The sequence below is a fragment of the Elephas maximus genome, chromosome 6, assembly GCF_024166365.1.
Source record: "Elephas maximus indicus isolate mEleMax1 chromosome 6, mEleMax1 primary haplotype, whole genome shotgun sequence".
In the NCBI taxonomy this organism is placed as follows: Eukaryota; Metazoa; Chordata; class Mammalia; order Proboscidea; family Elephantidae; genus Elephas; species Elephas maximus.
The window spans coordinates 57806377-57833666 of record NC_064824.1 but is presented as its reverse complement, the minus strand read 5'-3'; the positions used below and the strand labels follow the sequence as shown (position 1 = coordinate 57833666).

General features: G+C 38.3%; 1 protein-coding gene across 8 annotated transcripts in view; it reads left to right on the top strand.

Annotated features, from left to right (window-relative positions):
• Positions 1–27290, top strand: part of RBMS1 (RNA binding motif single stranded interacting protein 1) — a 237666-nt gene that overhangs the window by 180431 nt on the left and 29945 nt on the right. For all 8 annotated transcript variants that reach the window (XM_049887295.1, XM_049887289.1, XM_049887291.1 and 5 more), the window contains exons 3-6: positions 8278–8336; positions 14049–14140; positions 24612–24769; positions 26378–26457. In XM_049887295.1, coding sequence (XP_049743252.1) covers positions 8278–8336; positions 14049–14140; positions 24612–24769; positions 26378–26457 — 389 coding nt within the window. The remainder of the gene's footprint in view (positions 1–8277; positions 8337–14048; positions 14141–24611; positions 24770–26377; positions 26458–27290) is intronic.

Genomic DNA, 27290 nt, shown 5'->3' with positions numbered 1-27290 from the left:
CAAGATAGTTAGGGACCTAAATAACATGCATAAACGACTCCTCCTATTTTATTTCAGACCTCTTTCTCCAACAAACTGTTAGCAAAATGAATGTAATTTTTACCTTTCCCTGTTCAGCCTCTGAGGAGCCCTGGTGGCAGTGGTTAAAGCATTGGCTGCTAACCTAAAGGTTGACAGTTCAAACCCATCAGCCACTTCATGGAAGAAAGACGTGACAGTCTGCTTCCGTAAAGATTACAGCCTTGGAAACCCTGTGAGGCAGGTCTACTATATCCTGTAGGGTTGGTACGAGTTGGAATTGACTGGACAGCAGTGGGTTTGGTTTGGGTTTACTCAGCCTCTAGGATTCCCTGGGTGATGCAAATGATGTACCCACTCAGCTGCTAACCAAAGGATTAGAGGTTTGAGTCCATCTGCAGGCACCTCAGAAGAAAGGCCTGGTGACCTGCTTCTGAAAAATCAGCCGTTGAAAAGCCTGTGGATCATATATCTACTCTTGACACACATGGGGTGCCATGAGTCGGAGTCAGCTCAACAGCAGCTATTTTTTTTTTTACTGGTTTATTCAGCCTTTGTTGGAAGAGCTAAAGTAAATTTTGGGAAATCCCCATTTCCTAGGAGATTATTGAAAAAATTAATCAGCAGAAAAGCAAGTTATAAAACTGCATATACAGCATTATCTCTGTGTGTGTGTGTGTGTGTTTGGCTAAAAAAAGAAAAGTGTTGCCATCAAGTCAGTTCCAACTAATGGCTGCCACATGTGTGCCCAGAGTGTAACTGCTCCAAAGGGTTTTGCTGGCTGTAATCTTTATGGAATCAGATCACCAGGCCTTTCTTTCTCAGAGACACGAAAGGTCAAGCTGCTGACCTTTAGGTTAGTAGGAGGCACAAACCATTTGTGCCGCCAGGGACCTTTATGCCTGTGTATGTATTTACTTTTTCTTTTTCCCCAGCAAGTCCAAAATGAGAAGAGTTTTCATTTGTAGTCCTCATATCCATGCCCACCAAGCAGACACTTTAAAGCCAGTCTTCCTCTGATTTTGCTAGCTGGTGTATACGTTCTATTGGACGTAATACTCCAAGATAGAACAGTTTCATCTGCATATAAAGTCTTGAGGTGTAGGTAATTGTTTTGCACATGTTATTGGCATCTTTCTTAGAGAAGTTTTTAGTTGTTACAGAATCTACCCTCATTCCCTCACTCATTTGGAGCATGCAGATTCAAAGTGGGAATTGCTTTGAACCTAGGGAAAAATTTGTGGTTTGTGACCCAAGCTTCTGCCTCTGTCAATGGGCCTGGCCTTTAAACTCCAAAGCAAACGTCCTGCCTCCCCCACCGTTGCTGCTTGTTAGCTGTGTAACCTTGAGCAGGTCCCATACTTGCTCTGTTCCTCAGTTTCACACCTACAAAATGGGAATAATACTCTGGCTACTCAAAAGGTTGTTGTAAAGATTAAAATAATTTACCTAAATCACCTAGAGTAATGTGTGGCATACAGTAATAACTGTAAGTAGATGTAAGGTGTTACTTTTATTATCCCCCTGAATAAACTCACTAAATAAATCATAGACCTTCCATTGTTGATGCTGTTCATATAGCCACTTACACAGAAGTTTTGGGTTTTGTTTCTTTTCTTTCTCTTTATTTCACTTTCAGTGCCCCATTCCTCCTCCGTGCTGATTATTGTCCCTTGCGGACACAACATCTCTCACAGAATGCAGGAGCCTGTCTTTGTCCTTCAGAGGCAGCTTAGCTATTAAAACAAAAACTGTCATCCTATTTGCATGAGTGATATTTGGCCCTTTCTCAAACTTTTAAAAATTACTTTTTTTGTTTACGTATTGTATATACTTTTTTTCCTAGTATTTTCAACACGCTCGTTTTTTCAGGTTTAATAATATTCATAAAACATTCCGAAACCAACCATAAACATTGCAAATGACCCCGTAGTGATGTAAGTGAATTTACAACTGAAATGACCAGTATTAAAATGACTTAGCAGCCATTGTCACCCTGTTGGTAGTGGTGGAAGAGCCTTGGTTTGTAACTGGGAAAGTTCAAAAGTTCCAAGTTCCCTCACAGAGGAGTGTGTATGGGGTGTGTGTGTGTACATGTGTTCCTGTGCACGCTTATCTGCTGCATGTATGTGTGTGTGCATGCAAATTGAACAAAGCTTATGAAGATAGGCAACCAGTTTGTTAAATGTGCATGTCCAGGACTTTGGGCTATTAATTGTTTTCAACCTACTTTTCTGTGCCTTCTAATTACAATATGCACATATTTTTTAAATAATCAACATAAATTAAAAAGGTAGAATTTAGGAGTAACAGTGGTTTAAGAGCTCAGCTGCTAACCAAAAGTTCAGCAATTCTAATCCACCATCCACTCCCTAGAAACCCTATGGGACAGTTCTACTCTGTCCTGTAGGGTCACTGTGAGTCGCAATTGACTCAATGACAACGGGTTTGGTTTTTTGGGTTTTTTAAACTGATGAGGGTAGGAGCCCTGGTGGCATAGTGGTTAAGCACTCATCTACTAACCAAAAGGTTGGCAGGTTGAACTTAACCAGCTCCCCTGAGGGAAAAAGGTGTGGCAGTCTGCTTCCATAAAGATTTATAGCCTTGGAAACCCTATGGGGCAGTTCTGCTCTGTCTTATAGGGTCACCATGAGTCAGAGTTGACTCGATGGCAGTGGGTTTAACTGCTGGAGGCAGTAGAAGAAAAATTAAGTTTTCTTTACTAAATGCAAACTAAAATAGATTTTATATTATAGCAAATGAAAGAAGAGATATAAGTGGAAATGACGGGAGAAATGGGTAAAGCTGCGGCACACACAAAAATACAGTTTTAATAGTCTAAGCAAAAGGTTTGATGGAGATAACTGCTTTTATCAGCCAAGTTCACTTGGGCCAATAGGTTTAAATGTGAGCTTTTATGTGTTATCATCCTCCTTTGAAAATTCTAATTGTTCTGCAATCACATCTCTTAATTATTCTTTATCCTTTTCCTGTCAAAGCTTACCCTGAAGTGGATTATCTGCTCTTAGCAAAGAATATTATTTTCTGGGCAGCTAGGGCTGTGGTCTGAACATTGTTACTTTGAAGCTAGATAAAACTTAAAGATTCTTCACATTCACATTTTTTCCATAACATTCTCCAGCTTGCTTTTCTGGGCGTGCATCTCCTTTGTGTTCTTAGAGGGTGAATTCTGCCGGCCAGCAGTTTTCGTTCTCTCAGTACATCATGTGATCCTGTTCCTTCATGATGATTTCTTAAAAAGCAAATTAAGTTGCAAGAAGAAACAAGGGGAGGTGGAAATCTGATTGCTTTATGAATTTTTATCAAGATATGTTATTCTTGTAGGCACTGAGGATCTACGCCAGATTTAGACTAAATTTTAATCATCTGTAATTGCTTCTCTCTCCCTACCCTCCCCAGCCCCACATTATTAAATCTTATTGCAAGTAAAACAGTAGAGGGAGATCCTGGCTGCTTTGACCCTGCATCTACTTTCCTGTTCCTTGAGGTGCCATTTGATTGGCCATTCTTCCCCATATTCTAGGTCTGAATCTTTCCTGGCTTTTTTCCATGTCATCAAAACTGACTTGTTCTGTGCTCCATTCCCACAATACCATAATCAAGTTATGCACTGAGACAGTAAGTTAGCCAGGGTCTGAGAGGTTGAAAGTGGTCCATCTTCCAGTTCAGGAGTCTGTATTTTAGTGGGAGCCTCTTGTGCCCTTGAGTGAGCAGCCCAAAAGAGAAGCTATTTTAGGGCAGGGGAACCTTTCAACACCCATCAGATAAGTCCAGATAAGCAGCTCCTTGATCTCTTTACATGTAGAGAGCCAATATGCTGTAGCCCCACTGACAGACCGAAAGGTGTTCTCTGACTTTCTGTGAAGTCACAGTCTGTCAGCCTTCACTGGCAAATTACAATGAAAACCATAATAGAAAGTAAAACCGGCACCTTTCAGAAATATCTGTTCTCCTACCCTCCCCTTTCTGTCTCTTTATCCCTCTTTCAACCACAAACCACGTTTGTTCTTATATTTTAAACAAAAACTTCCTATGGCTTGGAAAATAAATCCATCCTTAGCAGAATAGACCTTCCATTTTGTTACCCTCCTTCCAAACACTGAGCATATAAAGGAAACATTGTTTCTCAGAATCCTCGCATAGATAAATTGCAGTGAGAATTTAAAGATTATTCGTTTTTGAGCTTTAGGATTTTAAGCAAGATCTCAGGCTCAGAACTTTAGTGAGTTTTTGTTTTCCCGCTTGCAAAAATGGAACTAACAACACCTACCTCATAAGATTGTTGTAAGTTAAATTATAATAAGGACCATACATGCAACGTGCCTACATACTGTACCTGGAATGTAAGTAGAGAGTCAATAAATGTATTCCCTTTTCTTTTTTCTTATACAATGGATGGCCAGATTTTTTAGGAGATTAGAGATGGTTTCAGTGAAAAGATAATGTTTGAGTAAGTCCTTCAAGCATGGGTAGGGCAGGGTCATGGAGAGATGGGAGAGACATGTTGAAAGTGGTATTTACAGTACAGATAGTCCCCGACTTATGACAGGGTTCTGTCACCGCAACTCTGTTTTAAGTCAGTTTTGATGTTAAGTCAGATTTTCATTGTAATTGACTTTTATTACCAGTATCTTTATAAATCCGATCCTTGTTTGTTTTTAGAGGTTGGAAACATTACCTATAAACTTAGATTATATTTTAATACATGCATACATAAAAAATACACAAATTATAAAATTTACTCTGATGTTGAAGAGTTAGACAACATTGGCATTTGTCAGTTGTGGTAACAACTGCACTTGTGAAAGGTTCTGGGTCATCTGGATTATCCCGTGGGAATGCAGATGGTGTTTCTAGGGAGAGTTATCTGTATGTTCCTTTTCTTTTTTCCCTCATATATTTCGTGGTAACATGTCACTGCTTCCCAACCTGCCTATTGACTTTAGCAGAGTGATCAGCATTTGGGTCCATGTTTTCAAGGAACCAAAGCCCCAATTTAGTTTAGAAAACTAAATCTATTCAGTAGTGTTTTGAACAGTAAATCATAAAATTGAGCATCTGAGAATAGCATCAGCAAATCACACATTGCAACATTGCATATAGTAACATATTACTAAGGATGAGATATACCAAAAAAAGGACGGTCATAAGTACTGTATTTTGTAACTCAAATATGTCATAAGTTGGGGACTACCTGTAAATTAACTGGCCAGACAGTGTTGGATGGGCCAGAGTCTCCGGGCAGGAGGAACTATTATGCACTTTATGCATAGGTCTAGGGACAGTGAAGGGAAGAAAAACGTACCAAAGACAAAACTCAGAAGAGTGATTGACAGACTGGTTTCAGGAATGGGTGGGTTAAAGGATGTCCCAACTACCCGACTTGATAGAAGATTGGGAGAATGACAGTGCTGTTGAATGGAAAGAGATATGGAGAGGAGACAGGGAAAGATGCCTGGGGGTACTATTGAGAATGTGATTTAAAAAATAGTGTGAGGTGTTATTTAAGTAGATAATATCTTAATAGGATATTAAGATAGAAAGAGGAAGAGACAAAACTAAAACTTTGCAGGATTAAAAAAAAAAAACAGGAAGGAGAAATGGGCACCATCAGCAGAGACACATTAATTAAAACCATGGCATTGGATGAATTTTGCTAAGAAAAGGAAGGGTTGAGAACCAAATGTTAAGCTTGACCAAAGTACTCAATTAAGGAAGGGGAGAAGGAGCCTGAATGGGCAAAAACAAACCACAGAAGGAGTGCTCTTAAAGGTGGGATGCAAACCACCAGGGCAGAGTGCAAGGCTCCAAAAGCAGAGAGGGTCTACTTTGCTGACATGGAAGTCAGGAGCAGTGTCAAATGTAGCAAAAAGATCAAAGAGAACTGAAACTAGGAAGAGCATGTGGCATGGATTGAGTATCCGTGCTGCCAGGAGCCTTTCCTCTTTTCCCATTTTCCATATCTACCTTTCTCCATATCTTTTTCTGAACTTGGTTTATCATTAAATGTTGACAGCAGAACCAAAGGGTGGAAGGCTAGTCTCTTCTTCTAAATTTCCTTTCTTTTGTCTGACTTTGCCTTGAACTCCTTGACCTTAGGCAGAATATCTTGATTTCTGTGACTGTCTATCCCCTTCCCCTAAACAGGAGTCATACCAACTTTCTTCCCTACCTTTGGAAATGTTATGAGGCAGGGATGCAATCTAAAATGCTTTCATCTTGTGCAGATGAGAGAGCGCTAGTACATACCAAGCAGATAACCTACGTGGATAAATGGTTGCTAAAAGGTAGTCTTTAGATCTTCTTTTTTTTTTTTTTTCCTGGCTTGTGGATTTTTTTATTTTTTTAAATTATTTTTATAAGCCTAGTGACCTGTGTTAATGTTGTTGTAAATACTCAGAATCTCTGCAGGGAATTGAAAGTGTTTGTGCAGCATTATGCTTCTCAGATGTAATTGTCATTTGAACCTTAAATTTACTTTCATGCCTAGTTAGTAATCGTTTGATTACATGATTACACAGAGTAAAAGTAGGGAAAATAAGCTGGAGGAAAGCAGTGGCTCGAGCCAGTTACTTCTAGATAAATACATTTCAGATTTTTCAGTGCTTAAGAATAGAAATCTCCAATATTCAAAGTGATTTAAAATACTACATAGATACTCCATTTCCTAAAACTTTTAAAGAATTTTTTTGTCCTCAGCCAGCATCAATTGTGAAAAAGCTATTAGAGGAAATGTGAAAATTTAAAAATTCATATTAAAAAAACAAACCCACTAAGTTGATTCCGATTCATAATGACCCTATAAGGCAGAGTAGAACTGCCCCATAGGGCTTCTAAGGGACAGTTCGTGGATTTGAACTGCCAACCATTTGGTTAGCAGCTGAACGTGTAACCGCCATGCCACCAGGGCCCCATATAACAAAAAAAAACCAAACCCTTTGCCATTAAGTCGATTCTGACTCACGGTGGCCCCATGTGTTACAGAGTAGAAACTGCTCCATGGGGTTTTCTTAGTTGTAATCTTCACGAAAGCGAGTTCTCGGGCCTTTTCTTCTGCGGCACCACCAGGTGGGTTCAGACCACCACCCTTTAGGTTAGTATTGGAGCACAAACCATTTGCGCCAGCCAGGGCCTTAAAATTAATCTATAGGAAAGTAGAATTTTGGAATTTAGTGCATATCAATGAGGAAACTTGAGTCTCAGATACATGAAGTAAGTTATGTGCATTTCTCAAAGGCTTTGACTTTTAAGAAAACAAAAAAAAAGTTTTTTTTTTCCAAAAGGCTTTCTGCTTTCAATGTTTAGAAGACAAGAATAGATAACTGCACTTTCATCATGGTCTGTCTGGTCACTATGAGAAGGTGTTGATTTAGTATATATCTTTAAATTAGACTGTCACTTTATTTTCAGTAGTGTGCACTACATTTTAATGATCCGAATATTTTTCTTTCCTACCCCATCTTGTACTGCACATTAAGGAATTTAAACACATTTGTCATACAGCCCCTCGGAACTAATGATTAATCCCTGGTTTATCTTTCCGTATTTTTGGTTGTCCATTTCTTGCACACATGCTCATGCACACACTAGTAAGTAAGAGAATATGGTATCATCATTATTACTAGTGAGATGGAAGAGGCGTTAATAAATACATTTCTGAACAGTTATAAAAATGTTTGGTAAAAATGACCGGTTCTAAATATATCATTAAGTGTGTTAAACACACAACATACACGTCCACATACACATGCATGCCCTTCTAGAATAATCCAGAGCCATGGAGCACTGTCTGCAGAACCAGAATGAGTGGATACAGTGCAGGCAGCTTTCCGCCTGTATTATTTCATAAGGACTGTGAGAATCATCTTTCTTTCCTGTAATAATTGTGTACCTTACATTTAACTTTGTATGTAATCACAGATATAGTATTAATAGAAAGTTTTTAAAGGGCTTATGTTTCATTTATTTGTCCCAAGATTGTCAGGTAAGTACCTGATTCTTCAAAGCTAAATATCAAACTGTGATACAAAGGTTCAGATAGGAGACCTACCCGTTCCTTTTTTTTTTTTTTTTAAGCTTAGTTTTTAGTTTAGTTTCTCATTTCCTGTCCTCTAGTAAAGAACATTTTGTACTCTAAAGCTTGCAGATGTTTGAGAAGTATGTGTGTTGTCTGGGCTTTGACATTAATAAGGGTTCCTTAATTACAGCTTCATTTTTTTTTTTTTTTAACTTTTTTAGGTATGGAAAAATAGTTTCTACCAAGGCAATTTTGGATAAGACAACGAACAAATGCAAAGGTATGTTATCTTGGCCAATTTTTTGTTAAATCATAGCTTTTAAAAATTATGGAATGTTAAACCTGACCTTTGCTTTCAAAACCATGTCCATTTTATTAAAAAAAAAAAAAAAAATCCTATATGTCACCCATCATCTGTATTGCACAGTGTCAGTATATTGGTTACATTTGTCCTCGGTTGAGTTTTGTTTGGAAACCCAACAGCAGCTAACAGTTTGCCAGAATTCCAGATTTGACGCCAGTGGAGTTAACATGCAAAGTACTGGTTGGCATTTAGCCCCTGCTTTTTAAAAGGAGAGTAGGGTTAGAAAATAGCTTTTCTTTCCTGAGCCTGAGGAGATTAGAGCTGCTTACTGAAGACCATTGGACTGTACTAAAGAACTGAAAAGATTACATATTGTGCAAATTGGCTCTATTAATTAGAATAGAGTAGTTTTAAGCAGTACTTAATTACATGTTTCAATACTCCCAATTGTTCTCTGCTGAATGCTTGTTGATAATATTGGCAGTGGGAAGGAGAGAACCATTTTCACTGACCGAATTGTAACAGGGAGGGGAGGTCATAAGCCCTTTGAAATATGCTGCTGTATTAATTTGATGCACTGACCTTCAGTTTTCCATGTAATTAAGATGAGGTCATACAGCTCCATGAACTGGAAGGGGAGGCGTCTATAGGCAGCACCAATGCTCTGTGGTTCTGACTCTTAATGATCCAGCATCTTAACAATAGGCATGTGATTTCTAGGAAAAGGGAAGAATGGAGTCAGCTGACTTTGAGTCTAACTACTGACCCCATGAATTGAAATCAGGTTGACAGGAATAGGCAAAGAAGGCAAATCTCCTCATTAATTAGACCCCTGTTTTTTAAGCAGTGGTGATGGCAGTGGCTTAGCACAGTCTGAAAAAGCCAAAGAACATAAATGAATGCTATGGTAGGGCCTCTCCTTAGAAGCCAGCCATTTCCTTTAATCTAGAATTGAAGTGGTTCATTGTATTTTTTCAAAGTGCCTAAATTTAAAGGAGTTATTGTGGCGGATATCTAAGCCCGTGTTTAATCGACATGGTGCATAAAGGCAGTTTTGCCTTGAGACAGTGAATAAAGCGGTGCTTTATGTAGAGTGTACTCAAAGATTTTAAATAAGTTAGAATCAAATTGAATGCTGAAGTGTATACGTTTTGTTGGCAAGAATAGTCTTACTGCACATGTTTATAAATGATTTGGGGAAGGAGGGACAAAAAAATCTTTTGGTTTTGTAAAGAAAAATGGATTCTTGTAGGCATAAAAAAAAAAGTTGATCTGAAACATCACTTTAAAGTCAGGAGAGAAATCACAGTAGACAAGGGGTCATGGTCTAAGCCTGACCTTCCCCCTGTTTTCACCCCAAAATGAAATCTTACATGGCATCTCAATATGTTAAAAAGCAGAGTTAAGTGAGGGAGAGGACCCAGAGGTTTCCTTGGTTGAATTCTCCACCACTCCCCTGAGCTGCATACCACTATTATACACTCTTCTCACATAAGTACCTATTCCCCAGGAGCCAGAATTCCACAAAATGTTCAGTACAACCTAGAAAAGTTCTGGGTAAAAACAAACTAATGCCAAATCTAACATACCACCATAATGCAAACCCCTGGGCATATATTTTGTTGACATTTAAGTTGGAAACAGTTGGGTGAGGTTCAGAGATAGGCAGAGTGACTTGTGGGGCTTCTAAATAAGGGCAGGAATAATCAGAACAGTGTTCAGATACATGCTTTCCTAGAGACCTTCCATTAAAGCCAGGTCTCATGAGATACATGAGTCAAAATTGACAGCTACCAGTTTGTTATAGATAACTTGAGATGAGATACAGATACAAACAAATAGATTCAAGATGAATATTGATAAATTAGTAGATAAGAGATCAATTATAGAAATTCGTTACTACAAATGAAAGGTGCTTGTGTTGGGTACTAATTTTTTGAGATTGCATAGATCAAAGAATTTTATACCTGGAAATGAGAGATTCCGGAGGTCACAAACCATGGTCATAAAGCATATTTTGGATCCTTTAATGGTTTGAATAACATGTACCTTAGTTATTAAATTTAAAATTTTATGGATCAGTTGCTCTTTTACATTTCAAACATTGTCTTATTTAGCTAACAAAAAGTATTTAAATACCAACCCCGGTATATATGGCAATTTAGGACAATGAAGCTTATAAAGGGATTGATTGAGAAACTGATAATTATTTATCCTTACAGAACTTCATTTAAGACCAGAACACACATGCACAAAAAAAAAAAAAAACAGTAAAAATGGGTGAGGATAAATCAGATCAAAGGGAAAATAAAGGTAAGAGCAGGAAACTTCAGGTTACTACAAAAATGCCTTCCCTAAGGTCCTATGAAGTCCCTCGGTATTGCAAACAGTTAACATGCTTGTCTGCTAACCAAAAGGTTGGAGAGTCCGCTCTATCCAGAGGTGCCTCGGAAGAAAGGCCTGACGATCAACTTCCACAGAATCAGCCATTGAAAGCCCTGTGGAGCACAGTTCTATGCTAACTCAACAGCAACTGATTGGTTTTTTTGTTTGTTTTTTGTTTTTTTGTCTTAAGGTCCTGTAGGCCCTTGCCAGGAGCCCTGGTGGTACAGTGGTTAAGAGCTTGGTTGCTAACCAAAAGGTTGGCAGTTCGAATCTACCAGCTGCTCCTTGGAAACCCTGTGGGACAATTCTACTCTGTCTGTAGGGTCATATGACTTAGTGGTCATTATCAAGGCACACTTGCTCATTAACCATTTACTGTAAGAATAAAGGAGGCCTGGTTGTACAGTGGTTAAGAGCTCGGCTGCTAACCAGAAAGTCAGCAGTTTGAATCTACCAGCCACTCCTTGGAAACCTGATAGGACAATTCTCCTCTGTCCTGTAGGGTTGCTATGAGCCAGAATTGACTCGACGACAATGGTTTGGTTTAACAGGTTTATAGGCCCTTGCCAGCAGTGAGCCAAAAATATGGCCCTGCCTTTCCTAGTGGCCAAAACAAAGGTAGAAAACATAGCCAGTCCCATGATTCAGTCATCACAACTTCCAGAAACCAAAGCCACTGCTCTCAAGTTGATCCCAACTCCACAGCAACCCCATAGAGTTTCCAAGGCCATAAATCTCTATGGAAGCAGACTGCCACATCTCTCTCCTGCAGAGCCACTGATGGCTTCAAACAGCCAGCCTTTCAACTAGCAGCTCATCGCTTTAACCACTGTGCCACCAAGGCTCCCCCAACACAGGGCACCTGGGAGGGCAGCGGTGGCAGGAAAATCCAGGTTACAAGAGAAACGTTCTCTATTCATGGTGTGGAGACTGAGCAGACTCTTCCTGGGGATCCTCAGTAAAGAGATGCTGAGTTAATTCATTTCATCCCATCTTCAAAAACATCTTCCATATAATCTATTTCATAGAATCTGTGTAAGTCATATCGTATGTAAAAAAAAAAAAAAACTGCCGTCGAGTCGATTCTGACTTATAGTGACCCATAGGACAGAGTAGAACTGCCCCGTAGTTTCCAAGGAGCGCCTGGTGGATTCGAACTGCTGACCTTTTGGTTAGCAGCTGTAGGACTTAACCACTACGCCACCAGGGTTTCCATATCTTATGTAGCTTTGTGTTTATTGAAAAGCAATATAGATAGAAAATGCAGTAATACAAGGTTGCCTTCTAAATCGTTATATTTGTCTTCAGCAAATACTTATGAAATAGCAAGAGTGTGGTAGGCATTGGAAAGGGCCAGAAAAGGATGTAAACAATTAACTAAAATACAAACCGTTGTGGCTTTTTCTTAATAAGAAAGTAACAGCTAAAATAATACTAGTACCTTGCTTGGACGGTAACTTCAGCTACAGTGACATAAAAAGTGAGACCTTCTGTTTATTGTAATTTATTGACAGTAGCAAAATTTGAGGAGAAACTTGAATATCTTTCAGTAGGAGTTTGGCTAAATTAACTATGATACATCAATTTAGCTAAGTGTTCATTTATAACCTGCTGAAATTGTGTTTGGTACTAAAATATGTATGAGAATAAGTGAGTGTGTACATGCCTGTATGTGTCTCCAAAGAGAATTGTATGTTAGCTTTCAAAGAATATATCCAGGTAACACCTTAGATAATGTTTAACCTAGTTTCTGACCTGATGGGTGAGTACCATGCTCTGCTTTTACCTGGATCAGCCCTCTTCTTTTTCTCTCCAACCTGGGTATTTCTTCACTGGCTAGATTAAATTAAACCATATTTCAGTTCAGTTTCAAGTAATATAAGAAACTACTTCTTGTTTCAGCTTTAACATTCATCTCTCCTAAAACATCTCATTTGTAATGTGTAGTGCCTTCCTTTTCCTTACACAGTTTATTTTGTTCCCAGGCTTTTTTTTTTTTTTTTTTATACTGTCACTGTAAAACTAACGTTTGGACTATTCTGAGTTTCCCATTGGGTTTTTGATATGTGTATTTGTGTATGTTGCCACTGGTTCCATACTGTCTAAATTACTATTTCTTTATATTACATGTAAATAAATGATAGGGTTTAGCCCCTCTTGTGTTCAACATCTCCATCCAGTGTTTTTCTTTTTCAAAATATCCTTATTTAAAATGAATTTTATGATACTTGATTTGAGTTCTGAGAAGGAAATTTGTTAGTATTTTGCCTGGTATCCTGAATTTTTAAAAGAGTGTATTAAATATAATTTAACCTTTTCTCAATACTTTAAGAGTTGCCACAGCAAAAAATCAGTGATTCTTGTCTTAATACAATGCTCCCCATGAGACCTGCTGAGATTCATGGGCTGTTTGTGCTTAAGCTGCTTCAGTCCTGTGCTTTGTATAGTTTTTCTTTTTGTTGCTTGTTACTAGTTTTCACTTCTGGATGTCATTCATATGCTTATTTTGTAGCAGTCCTACCCTGTCTCTTACCCATTTTTTCACATTTCCTGCTTTTGATTTGTTGTGGCCTGGGAAAACAGATGACGGGCTTATTAAAACAATTTGTGAAGCTATGGATAAGTTGCTTTGAATCAAGGTCTCTCTTAGGAGGTTGTTTTGTTTAGTTTTTTTTATATTTTTGGGCATGAACTGATGACACAGATATTTTGGGAATCTGGATGAGTTTTTTTTCCCCTTTGTTTTGAAGGGAGATAATGAGCCGGTTTGGGTAAGTGTGAAATTTTCAACCAAGCACTAAAATTTATAGTCTTCTGTATTTTGAGTATCTTTTAATGGCTGTACTTATTTTAATTACTTTATTTGAAAAGTAGTCTACAAAATAAACACAGTGTTTTCTTTATGTCATTGGTAAGCTCAGTGGGATGACTCTGCCATTCTTACCAAATCATTGAGAATGCTATTTCCCTAAAGTTGATTTTATCTTTTTTGTTTTAACCTTTATCATTAACTTAGATGTCCTCAGTAACTACAGCACACCTGGGGAGGAGATATTGAATAGGAAAAAGCTGGCTCTTTTTTTTTGGCCCCCACTTTGAAGGGAGGCTTCTCTAGCCAGTGATAGACGCTGGGGAGAAAGCCTGAGGAAGCCGCAGCGCTGCGGTGTTAGAGCCTGGAACTTGGCAGGATGACAGAGTTTTCGTTCTGTTGCTGGCATCAGAAACAAAGTAGAATCATTCTTTTACTCCTTACATAATCACAAAATAATGGCTTACCAACTAAGTTTGTGTCTTGCATTGCAGGTTACGGTTTTGTCGACTTTGACAGCCCTGCAGCGGCTCAGAAAGCTGTGTCTGCCTTGAAGGCTAGTGGGGTTCAAGCGCAAATGGCAAAGGTGAGTTGCGAGCTCCGCAGAGGTGCTTTTTACATCTGACCCATCCGCTTTTCAGTCACCCTTTGCAGGATACCTTCCATCCCACCTTGCCGTGGTTACTTCAGGACACTAGTCGCACGCCTCCACACCTTCGCCAGTAGCTGTTGTACTGCAGGCTAGTCCTCAAAATTGCATGTGTGAAGAACTTTTAAATGTGTAAGATTATACATAGTAAATCATATAGCTCCATAAGTAAATCAGGGAGTAGCACCAGATATTCTCAGGCAATCAAATATTTTGTGGTACTTTAAGGCCTGTACTGTTGCTTGAAAATTAATTTTTTAAATGTCAGTGTTCAAGGATTAATACAATTTAGACATACTTCAAAAGATAATTGGGTGCAGGATGTCATATTTTAAAAGAATAACAAAAATACTTAGCACATACATACACTTTATACAAATACTCTTAGTTCATAAAACAAATGTAAGCTACAGATGCTATTTCCTCTGTACAATAGGCAGATATTTTTAGATACTGATCATTTACAGGATATAAATCTTACGCTCTTCAGTAGTTCTACAGTGACTTTATTCGGCTTTGTTTCTGATGAGTTTCTAGCATCTAGATGAGGAATATTTATAAAGAATCCTTCTAGATGAGAAATATTCTTGACTGTTCCAGGATTATAGAATGTAGACCATCTTTTTCATGACTAATGTATATTTTAGCACAGTACACATGGATATTAATATAAGATGTGCTGTTTTTCTTGGATACTTTTGTCTTGTGGTAGTTTTCTATCTAAGATTTTTACCTGTAATTTCTTAATTTATAAATGCAAATGTAGTTGACCAATTAGTTATTGTCTTCCTTTTCACGTTAGAGCTTCATCATCAAAGATAAGACATTTTAAGATACCTAGTCCCTTTTTCAAGATTAATAGTTGCCTTAGATAGACATAGTGAACTTGGAGAAGTTGGCCTACCATGATCTAAATCACTAGTTCAGATGAAATGATAATTCTAAAAGCTGAAGGGACCTCAGATTGTCTGGCCCAACCTGCTGCTTTCAGATAGGCATGATCTTTTTATTAAGAAAATTAAGATTCCAAGAAGAGAATAACCTCTAAATGGCATGCATCTCTTAAGTATTTATATTCTGTAACAGACGTTATCGTTACCCAGTAAATACTTGAGTCATGATTGGTCCAGGTGTCATTATTGACTAAGTCAATATTTATGTCCCATTCTTTATTATCCAGTAATAATATCGTAATATGTTGTACCTACAGTGTAGTTATGAAGATATTCATGTAACCATGTATATTTTTCCCCATCCATGGTCCTTCACTTGCTGTGGAAAATATTATCAAGCCTGAAAATCAAGTGATTTGATACTTTGAATATTCTTCTCAAAACATTAATAATTTTATATTGTCTGGCTTCTTGAAATATGGAGGAAAGTAATTTTGTGCTATCCTCTGCTGCTTCTGAATAGTAGAATGTGGTCATGCCCTGATAAGCATCCACATTTCCAAAGGAAAGAAAGTTTATAGAAGTTAAAGGACTCTGTGATAAAGTGACAAGTTACCTGCTAAGATCCCAAGGCCACTGAAGGGATAGGTATGTAGCTACCAAGAGAATAGATATTAGCCTTGAATAAAAAGAATCAATGTAAATAAAGATTTCAGGAATTAATGAATCGGATCACCTTTCTAAAGTAGTTCTTGACTTTTAATATTTCTAAAGCTTTGAATTATGTTGGACCTACTTTAGATGTTCCTAAGCTCCAGGGTAAGAAAAAAATAAATCAGAAACTTTAAATATTAAGCACCATAATTTTTCAGATTATCGTCATTATAGTGTTTTCTTTATGTCATCGGTAAGCTTAGTGGGATGACTGCCATTCCTACCAAATCATTCAAAATTCCCTATGGAATTGTTGAAAGAGTGATTTCTGAGGTTTTAAATATATGTGCTGTGAATATGCAATAACAAACTTTGCATAATGATTTGCAGAATGTTAAATTCGTCACTGTAAACAATGTGTAAGCATGTAAGCAGGGCTTTTAGGGTGCAATCAGAAGACAGCTCTATTCTTCCCTCCCCTCTGTCCGTTCTTACTCACTCCCTGAAGCTCCTGCTTCCTCCTCCTCAGATCAAAATCCAAGACAGGTCACATAACTTTCTGGCCTCTCTCAGGTAATAGAAAGTCTTCAGTCACTTATTTCATTTCAGGTCTTTCTGGTTAATGCTTTTTGATAGAATGCCTCTTGATTTTTCACATTCAAATTTCGTAGGATGGACATACCTTTCAGTACATTTTCATCCATTTCTATATAAGAAAAAAATTATACCATCCAATCCCAATACAATATTCTAAACAAGAAGTTGTATGCAAAAAGCTTCAAATTATATTCCAAATACAGTTTGTAGAATGTCAGAATCATGTGTAGAGGTTTTGAAAACTGCTGAGAATCAAGTCAACAAAAGGGGTTTGCATCTCTGATGTTGCTAGAGCCGAGAGAAATGGTAACCCACAAAGCAGCTGTTTGTTAACAACCATAGTGATTATCTGGTGATCAGGGAACAATGTTTTAAAAGTCTGCATCCCAATATTACTATTGACTGTGTGTGTATATGAATACATGTACAACTAATGTGTGTTTGTGTAGATATAATTAAGTTTTATGAAATTAATTGGGGTTGTGATTAATGTATAACAGATTATAATTTTCCTACTTAAAATAGGTTCCTGGCTAACATTTTGATGCTGGATGTCAGATTTTCTAGAACAGATTACTGATGTTAAGTGTGTGGTGGCCTGTAATTAAAATGGCCAGTCTGTTTATTTGACAAAATTCTGAGTCTCATGTAATGTTAAAGCTTCTGTCTTCCCCAGTATCAAGCCTACAGAGAGATAGGAGCATATGTTAGTTTCTTTCTTATTTCCCAAACTTTTGTTTTTTCCACTTCTCCATCAACTTGTGGGCTGCGGTTTCTAACCTCTCCAGGATCAGAGCTGGGGTAAAGGGTGGGAAAGTTCTTTCTTAGCCTGACACTGATATAACTTGGTTGAGTTCTCCAGCCAAGTAGAAAGCTGGGGTTTTCTCTCATGAGATGCTACGGGAGTTTTTTGGAGATCTGTGTCCTCTCTCCTGGAAACCCTGGCGGTATAGTGGTTAAGTGCTAGAGCTGCTAACCAAAAGGTCAGCAGTTCAAATCCACCAGGCAGTTGTTGGGGCAGTTCTACTCTGTCCTATAGGGTCTCTGTGAGTTGGAATTGACTCAGTGGCAATGGGTTTGTGTTTATTTTTTTTTTTTTAATCCTCTCCCCCAAATTTATGGGGCCAGGAAGTCTATCCCGTGCAGTTCCTTTCCCGTGCATATCCTTTGATCGATATCCTCCGCTTATGATAGTCTAATGGTCTATCTTTACCCCCTTCTTCTGGGATCTCCTTAGCCCTTAAGGCAGCCTTCTTGAGAGGATCTAACACAACCCTGGGGGAAGTCTACCTTGTGTGACCCACATCTGACCAACCTTTGCCATCTCTCAGTAGGAAAGTAGTTACCTCCCAATTGTACTTACAGGCCACTTTAACCAGGCTTTTCCTTTATAGTCCTCTGGTTTAAGTTGGACATCAATCCACTGTGTCTGTTCCATGCACTGAGCTCCATGGGACACAAATCAAACTTCTGAGTGATCTGTTGAGGCCCTTCTTGCTTGACTAGAAGTGATAAGGAAGCTTTGCACACGTTGAGACTCAAAACACATCAGCATTTCCTTCCAAATAAAGTGCTCATTCTCCAAGCCACTCCAGTCTCTTATAGACAGGAGGTACGTGGTCAGCTAAGCAACTCAACCCAGCTCTCAGGCAGCTTGCATGCGGGCTGTCTTTTTAGGTGGCCTAGCTTCTCACTTTGGAATGTGAGGGTGCCTGCTATGTTGCTTTGTGTCCTCTGTTGAAACAGAGTTAAAAGAGGAATGTTTCAGAACCTGTGACAAATGCAGAGGCGTTATTTAAAGACACCGTGAGTGCTTACCTAGCTATCATTTCTAATGTTTTAATTTTAAGCTACATAGTATATTAAATATGTGCTGTTTTGAAGAAGCCTTCACAATGCCTTTAGTCAAAGCCGGCCTGAATATAGATTGGCACTAGGTGTCGTGTAAGCATTGTTCTTTGAATATCAGCTTTCCCATGAGTTGATAAAGTGCACTGTTCAAAGACCTCCTTAGGAGGGCTTGGTATTAAAGTTAGCAAGGAAAAAAGGACCCTTCCTACATCATCTATAGGAAAGGAACAGTGTACAGGCTCAGAGACTCTGGGAGTATGCCAGCAGCCTGCACATTCTGAATTTCTCCAAGTTTCTGTAGCATGACTTCATTTCAGGACCTGATTTCTTTTTATTCCATCATTAAAATTACAAAAAGTATCTTGAATGCCTCAGGGTTTGTTGTTGTGTATCCCGACTCCATAGAACCATGGGCTCAAATGTCTGGAGTTAACTTATCCCCTTTAAGTTTTCTGGATAAAGGAGTACCTGGCACGTGCCTTTTGGGGAGACAGTTCTTAGAGGAATCTTAAGTCTGGCATCCATGGTTGAGTCTTTAGGAACCCATCACCGTCCACTTTCCCCTAATGAATTAATCAGGACACTCACTATAAGGTGTTGAAAATTCATGTTGCCATATATTAAAGACTTGCTTTCTTATATAATCACAAAAAATTAAAGGGCATTCAATTTAGGGGGTTCTGAGAGGGAAATACAATATTTTGGCACATTGACTACCAGAATTGATAAGGAGCCCCATAAATATTCAAAACTCACATGTAACACTGCAAATTCAGGGTGTTAGTAATGGTTGTTTCTTATTCATGCTTTGGTTTTCATTGCCTGGCTTGGTACCTGACACCAGGGTAGATACTGAATGTTTGTTTTGTTGATGATTAAAGAAGCCAATTGAGTGCCCTGATGAAACTCATCAAACATGTTTTCCAGAAGGTCCAGTGCTATTCTTATGTATGTGGAACTTGGCAGATGTTCCAAATGTGTGCATTTTTAAGTCAAAGACTCAGAATCTATGAAGAGAAAAGGAACTGAAATAACTAGGTAAAAAGACCTGAAAGTAGTCGTCATTGGTGGTATCTGTTAATAGAGTGACATCTGTGGGCCTTCAGCATCTCTGAAGGCCTGCCAGGGGTCAGCAGATCATCCATCATGTGTTGTTTGTCTGGTGGTAAGCTTGCTCATTTTTTACAGTAAATAGGCAAACACTTGAGTAGGAATTTAATCCCCCTTCCACACACAGAGGCCCACCATGCTTCAAGCAGTTTGCAGTTGCATGCCTGCGAACAGCTATCTGCTGGTTGGTGAACCTATTCAGTACAAGAGAAAACAGATGTCTGGTCCTCCTGCCAAGTCCCTTTCTTGCATTTTAGGAACCATTCCACATGCACAGGGAGGTTTTTGTTAATTTCTTTCAGATGATGACTGAGTACTGTACATTACGCAGGACCTCCGAGCCCCACTTTTCTACTCAAGTGAACATTAGTAGCCATTTATCCCTCTCACAGCCAATGTAGGATCTAGTTTTCTACTTGTTAGAGAAGACACTGAACCCTTTCCATGCCCAGGGACATAAAGAGACCCATGGGTACCTTTGTATGTTTGGCCACCCATAATTTACAGCATTGTTTTTTCAGAGATGGCATTGTATGTAATAAAGCAGAGTTATGGCTACCACTGATTATAGAGAGATTAAATTATTCTCATTCAAAAACGACTCCATACAAGTATGATACGTTCTGATCAGGTTGAATATATGGTAATTAGAATGCCTGGACACTTTGGGGATTAGATAGTTTTATGGCCAGACTACAGGCCTGGGGTTTCTTCTCCTTCTTCTTTTTTGTTTTAATTTTAAAATAATTGCAACTTTGTGTTCAATGTTTGTAAGACAGATTGAACATTGGAAAAGAAAGATAAATAAGTAGCATTAGCTGTAAAGTTCATCCCGTGTAGAGAAACCCATTAACTAGGGCCGTTGCTATTGAAAGCAAATGCATTGAAGTCGTAGGAAATATTTACCTGTATTTAGTCTGCTCTCTGTCACTGTATCAAAGAATAATTTAAGAACTCAGTTCCTTTCAGGATACTGATTTCAGCAGTTTTTAATATTTTTTTCTTCCCTTGATAAACTTTCAAGTTAAATGAAGACTTTAAAGAATCTGTAATGTGTATATGAATACTTTAATAATAAACCTAAAAAAGTAAAATTAAAAAAACCCTTTGATGTCAAGTCAGTTCTGACTCCTCGTTACCCTATGCGTTATAGAGTAGAACTGCTCCATAGAGTTTTCTTGGCTATATGCAGGCCTTCCTTCTGCAGTCCCGCTGGGTGGGTTTGAACTGTTAATCTTTAGGTTAATAGCCAAGAGAAAACCATTTGTACCACCCAGGAACCTGCTTTAATGATAGAAGCAACTAAAATACAGATTTGGAAAATACTTATTCCCACATTGTCTTTTTAAAATACTTCACATATGACAAATTTTCCTGTGAGCATTCTAAAATATTAATAATTTAGTTTTTTATAATTATAATTTGAAAATAAAGCACATAATATTTATGACATATGCGTCTCATGTAACATTTTTTTAATGCCGTATCTTTGTCCAAAGAGTGTTTCAGTGCCCTTTAATTAGGGAGTTGCTAGCTTTATTCTGAATCTTAGTAAGCATGATTCAGAAGACTTTCTAGTAAGATGAGTTTGATCATATCACTCCCTTACTTCATGTCTGCAAGAGCTCCCAACTTTCCAGGGTGTGGCTTCCAAACTGCAGTACATGGACCCAGTTTCTTCTTCCTACCGCTTTCCCCTCACCCACCAGAGTACATGAAATAGCTGCATAAGCATTGCTTACCTTCCTGGAATGTAAATTTTAGTTGAAAGTAGTAAGTCTGAAACATTGCTTTTATATTAAAACAAACCTAGATAGTAAGGGAGTAGATTGCAAAATTTGAGTGACTTTTTAAAGGTAAAACACAAGACTTCAAGGAAATTTTGCAGCTCTGGGAAGGCTGCCTTGGCCTTTGCCTACAGTCTCTTCAAGATACATATTCACTCTCTTTTGCTGTTAGCTCTGCTTATGGAAAAGCTTAAGAAGCAATGACTGACAAAATAAAATCAAACTCCTAAAATAGCCTTCTACAATATAGTTTCGGCCTCGTGGCTTATGCTCATTCATCATGCCCTCAGTGTCACGTCCTCTGAAAAGTCTTCCCTAATCTCCTTAAAACAAGCTTCCCTATATGTCTTTCCCGTTGTGATTCATGCAGATTTCTATTATCACGTTCATCTCCAGGGTTCCTATAACTGTAAGCTTCTGGAAGACAGGACTTGAGTTATAGTTATTTTATACGGATCCCCGTTGCCATCAAGTTGATTCCAACTCATAGCAACCCTATAGAACAGAGTAGAACTGCCCCCATAAATTTCCCATAGACTTTCCAAGGCTGTAATCTTTAAAGAAGCAGACTGCCACATTTTCTTCCACGGAGTGGCTCGTGGGTTCAAATCACTGACCTTTTGGTTGGTAGCTGAGCACTTAACCACTGCACCACTGTCTTAGTTATCTAGTGCTACTATAACAGAAATACCATAAGGGAGTGGCTTTAACAAACAAATTTATTTTCTCACAGTTTAGGAGGCTATAAGTCCGAATTGAGGATGCCGGCTCCAGAGAAGGCTTTCTTTCTGTTTGCTCTAGAGGAAGGTCCTTGTTCCTTGGCTCTTTGGTGATCATCATGTAGCATATTTTCTCCTATCTCTGCTTGCTCACTTGCTTGTTTAATTCTTCTATATCTCAAAACGTATTGATTTAAGACACACCATACACTAATCCTGTCTCAACATAACAAAGAAAACCCATTCTCAGATGAGATTATAACCACAGGTACAGGAATTAGGAGTTACAACACATATTTTGAAGGATACAATTCAATCTGTAACAGCTACCCAGGCTCCTCCTTTATAAGGACAAAGTCTGGGATGTACGAGATGCACTGTTGATGTCCGGTGGCTGTTTTAGGCCTCTGAGAGTCCCTCAGAGTGCATATTCAGGGAGAAGGGGCCCTGTCTGTGTTGGCTGATTAAGAACCAGATTTCCACAATAACGTGTACAGCCTTGCATGCCAGGAAAGCTTCAGGGCCTTGAGAGGTTAGGACCAAAATGAGATGACTAATGGAGAAGCTGTAATTGGGTGAAATTGATAGAGAGGTGTTGAGTGAAGTAGGAATAAAGAGATAAGACTTTATTTCTCACCCTACCTTAGAAGAATGGAAAGACTTTGATACCTAAGACCATTTTTATTGCTTTTACTTGTCTTTTGAAGTATTTTACCTATTTGCATCCTGTATTTATGAAACAAATCATTTTCCCATTTTACATGTTAAAGACAGACCTTAAAATTGTCAATAGGTTTTGCTTAGCATAAGATAAGCAGTGATACCGCACTGAATTTATCTGATTTTTTCTGCTGAAAACAAAGAGGGTTAGCATTTTCTTTAGCCCATGAAGGGTTAATGAGGGTAGTTATTCAGCTTGCGATTGGGCATTTGAAAAATACAAATTTTCTCTTGAACCCTACCCCACTGACCCACTCAGTTTGGAAGCTACTGCCCTAGGCCTTTGGGATTGGCATGGTTGCATACGTGCAGCCTACCACTGTATCAGAATCAGGAAATTGTAGGGACTCTGCCTTGTAGTTCTACTCATAGTTTCTAGGGCTTTCATAACTTGAATTCTTAAGAACACCAGGACATTCTGCATCCCCTAGGAGTCCCTGGGTGGTGCAAACAGTTAACGCACTTGCCTGCTAGCCAAAAAGATGTTCAGGTCCACCCAGAGCTGCCTCAGAACGAAGGCTTGGTGATCTACTTCTGAAAAATCAGCTATTGAAAACCCTATGAAGCACAGTTCCCTTGGATACACATGGGATCACCATGAGTCAGAACCAACTCAGCAGCGACTGGGTAAAATACCAGATCGTTACTTTAAATCTTAGCAGACAAGTGCAGCGTGAAAGACAGGTGTGACCAGTGTTCACCGCCCCCCCCCCCAGTGTTTACTTTTACTTGCAGATTATATAAAATGAGAAGTTTAATTTCAGGTTTTATTAATGCTGGGATACATGGCAAAGTTGAACCGTTGTACAAATTCAAGTATGCATATACTTCACATATATTTTTAAAATACTGCGCATTTTAGAAATCAAGAATATTATAATGAGTGTGCTGTTTGTTTTCTACAGCCCAAACATCACTTCATGATTTATTAAGTGTTTATTAAAGAAAAATCATAATCTTGCATAGTTCCATATGTACAACTGATTAGTGAGGTCTAAGGAAGGGCTGATTTTAAATTCATAAAGGCTACCCTAGTCTCAGAATTACAGAGATAAATTTTGACTTGGTCAGAAAATATTCTGGTTTGTCCAAGCTTTTTTCCTGATGGGTTGAACACTGTGCTCTTAATAAATATACATAGCAGTTACAATAAATACACATACTGTTCTCAGAAAGTTTATCTTTGGTTTCAGCTGATGCTACCCCATAAAGGAGAAGGGTATGTGGGAAATGATCTGAGATAGTATAGACCACTGCTAATCAAACTCATATGTATCCAAAACACCTGGGGATCTTGTTAAAATGCAGTTTCTGGTTCTTTAGGTCTGGTTCGGGGCCTGAGATTCTGCATTTCTGTTAAGCTCCCAGGTAATTCCATGACTGCTGGTCCCTGGATCAGTCTTTGAGTAGCAAAGATTAGCAATTCCTCCTCACCTATCTACTCTTTAATTCATCTTTGCCTAGATTCTAAACTTTGTTTTGCCTTGAGTTTCTCATTTTATATGCCTTTGAGTTCTCTTGTTTTGGTTAGTTTAGGAGCTGTCCTTTTTACATTGGTTGTCATGATGCAGAAGCAGTGTAAGGCCACTGCCATAGAGCAGAGGAGAAGAAGGAATTTGGGAAAAGCCCCTTTTGGACTCTAGATAACTTGGTCCAAAATCCTTCTTGATGTGTCTCTTAAGTTGAATTATTAGCAGTAACAGTGCAATAGTGTACTTGAAATGTGCTCCTAAAAATAGCAGTGGAGAGAGAGGTTGGTTATTTTGGGGAACACAGCAAACAGCTGAGAGTTGTGGTTTCAAGAGGGCATTCTCTCCAACGCGGCAGCGTCTGCCAGCAGTTCAACTTCCAAACCTGCTGAGAATGGCTCGGTGGGATCATATCTGACACTGCTTTCAAGTGTCCATGGTGATTTGGGTGTTCTGTGGTTCCCATAACCTCACGAGGCAGCACTTTAAACGGACCTGAGTAAAGAGAGTGGCTAAATAAAAATAGACATGTTAATATCAGTATTACTCTTATATAAATATCTCACCATCCGTTGGATAGTAATAGACAATTCTCTATTCTGTTTTAGCAACAGGAACAAGATCCAACCAACCTGTATATCTCTAATTTGCCACTGTCCATGGATGAGCAAGAACTTGAAAATATGCTCAAACCATTTGGACAAGTTATTTCTACAAGGATACTTCGTGATTCCAGTGGTACAAGTCGTGGTGTTGGCTTTGCTAGGTAAGCACGTCACCCTGTTTTATGATGTTAAGAAGAATATCTCTGCTAATTATCCTACAAGGAAAAAAAATGAGCAAGAGAGAACTGGAGCCAAGGTTATGATAGCTAGTTGCACCATAAACTTAAATCGTGTCACTATCGGCCTGCATCTTCTCAAATCTTTTGGAAGCTCATTAAGGATGCTTGAGCCTGAGCACCCTAAATATTTGGTGCTCACAGCAAAGAAGGGTCACATGAGTAGTAGTTCTGAAAGTGTGCGTTAATTAGATCAGGATGCCTATAACCTCTTAAAAACGACAATCAGGCTCCTAAATTTCATAGATAAATTGCTGTGTTTTTCTCATTTGATGGAAATTTGATTCAGCATCACTAAAATCAGAATTTTAAATGAAATATTTCAAACATTCAGAAAAGTAAGACAATAATATGACACCTGTCCACCCACCACACAAATTTAACAAATATTAACATTGTATAATTTTTGCTTCAGGTTTTTTTTTTTTTCCTTTTTTAGAAATGTTTTAGATACAGCTAAAACTCCCTCACTCCTTCCATCCTATTTTTTTCCTTCCTTTCCCAGCAAGCGTTGTTTCAGTGTTTTTACATATGAGAAAATCAAGGCAAATGATGGACTTTTCCATTGTCACCTAACTACCAAGTAATGAATAATGGCTCTTCTGGCTTTTAGCCCATTACTCTTTCTGTAAAGTCGGGTAATTTTATAATATAAATTAAATATTCTATAGGTAGTAAGTCATCAAGGCCAGCATCTCCAGTGTACACACCGTTGGTTTCAGAGGATCCAAGTTGTATGATACACCGTAGGTCTCAGCATCATCTCATCACCTCTGTGGTGGTTCTTCTGAAAGTAGATCAAGTAGTATCATCTTTTTCCAAAGACAGATCCTAATTTAATTCTCTTATTAAAACTGTTACTACCCATTAAAATGAAGGTGGCTGTCTGGGTAGTTCAAGAGTGTAGCACTTTTACAATAGATTACCCAATATTTCTTCCATTAAAGAAAAATAAGTCAAACCATTTGGCTCCCTAAAATGTCTCTCAAATGACAAAGAAAGTACATAATTGGCTTCCTAATTTAATTTTAAACCTGAGGCAAATGTAAAAAAGAAATGTCAGGTACACCCTCTGATTGACAGTAGTTCTTATCATGACATTTGAGTGTGTCTTTTTATAAAAGCAAATATCGTCTTTAAAACTATCGAAATTCTAGCAAGTAGCAGCTAAGCTGGTATGTTAAACTGTTGTTTTAATATCGTGACTAACAAAGTTACTGCATAATGACTATCAGTTTTCCAACAAGTTATGTATATGATATGCTTGACACTAAATACTCTGGGTATAATTTAACTATAATTTAATCTTTATGATTTAGAAGGTACTTTGGGGTTATCTGTTATCATTTTACTATGGAAGTACAAAAACAATCATTAGATAAAAGGAATAAACCCACTTTTTCTTTTCTTATGGTCACATTTTTGCTAGGTGGCATATGTATTCAGTAAACCTCTAAGAATATATTCACATGTACAGAAAAAACTAAGAGACCTCTAGATATTTATAAGTGTTCTATTTTTATGTGTAAATAGGATGGAATCAACAGAAAAATGCGAAGCTGTTATTGGTCATTTCAATGGAAAATTCATTAAGACACCACCGGGAGTTTCTGGTATGTTGTTTGTCTAAAATTTTACCAGTAGTATTGTATGGAATATCTGGATAACTTTAGCAGATGATTGCTCTTATATCAAGAACAAAATATGTTAGTGTAGCTCTTTAAAATTTATTTTTGGGTCTACAAATAAGACTTAAAAATTCACCTCTCCCCAGGCATTGGGTATTTAAATATTAATGGAAGCAGATACTACTGATAAGGAGCTGTCTGACTCTTGAACATTTTAGGAGCTTCTCCTTTGAAGCAGCCCACCCTCGCTGCTCCTGTTATACCCAAGCAGGTAAAAGTTGTTGCCACTGCAAATTGATTATCTCCAGCTTGACCAGCCGTCAATCCCACCGGTCTTCTAACCACCTTCCTCACCCTTCCTTCATAGTAATTTTCAGTTTTCACAAGCCTGTCCAGTCCCCCTGCCTGACCCCACTCTCCTACTCTAGGCAGATGACTTCACTTCCTACTTGAAGAATAAAATTGAGATCACCAGGCGGAAACACCATCAGCTTCCTGCTTCCTCCCAGCAAGGAGACCCACACCCACACTCATTCTTACCTCGTTCCATCCCTGAATTCTCAAGGACAAGGTGTTCAAAGCTGTGGCCTTGATACCATCCCATTGGGACCTTGCTCTGGAAGTTCTACCCTCCCTCTCCTATAATTTCAATTTCTGTCTTTTACGTTTATCCCTTTTTTTTTTTTTTTAACCAACAATTTATTTTCATTGAATAAAATAACCAACCTTTGGCAAAACTAATTGGTAAGGAGAGAGAAAATGTACAAATAAACAATAATAGGGACAAAAATTATGAACATAACTACAAGAGACATTTT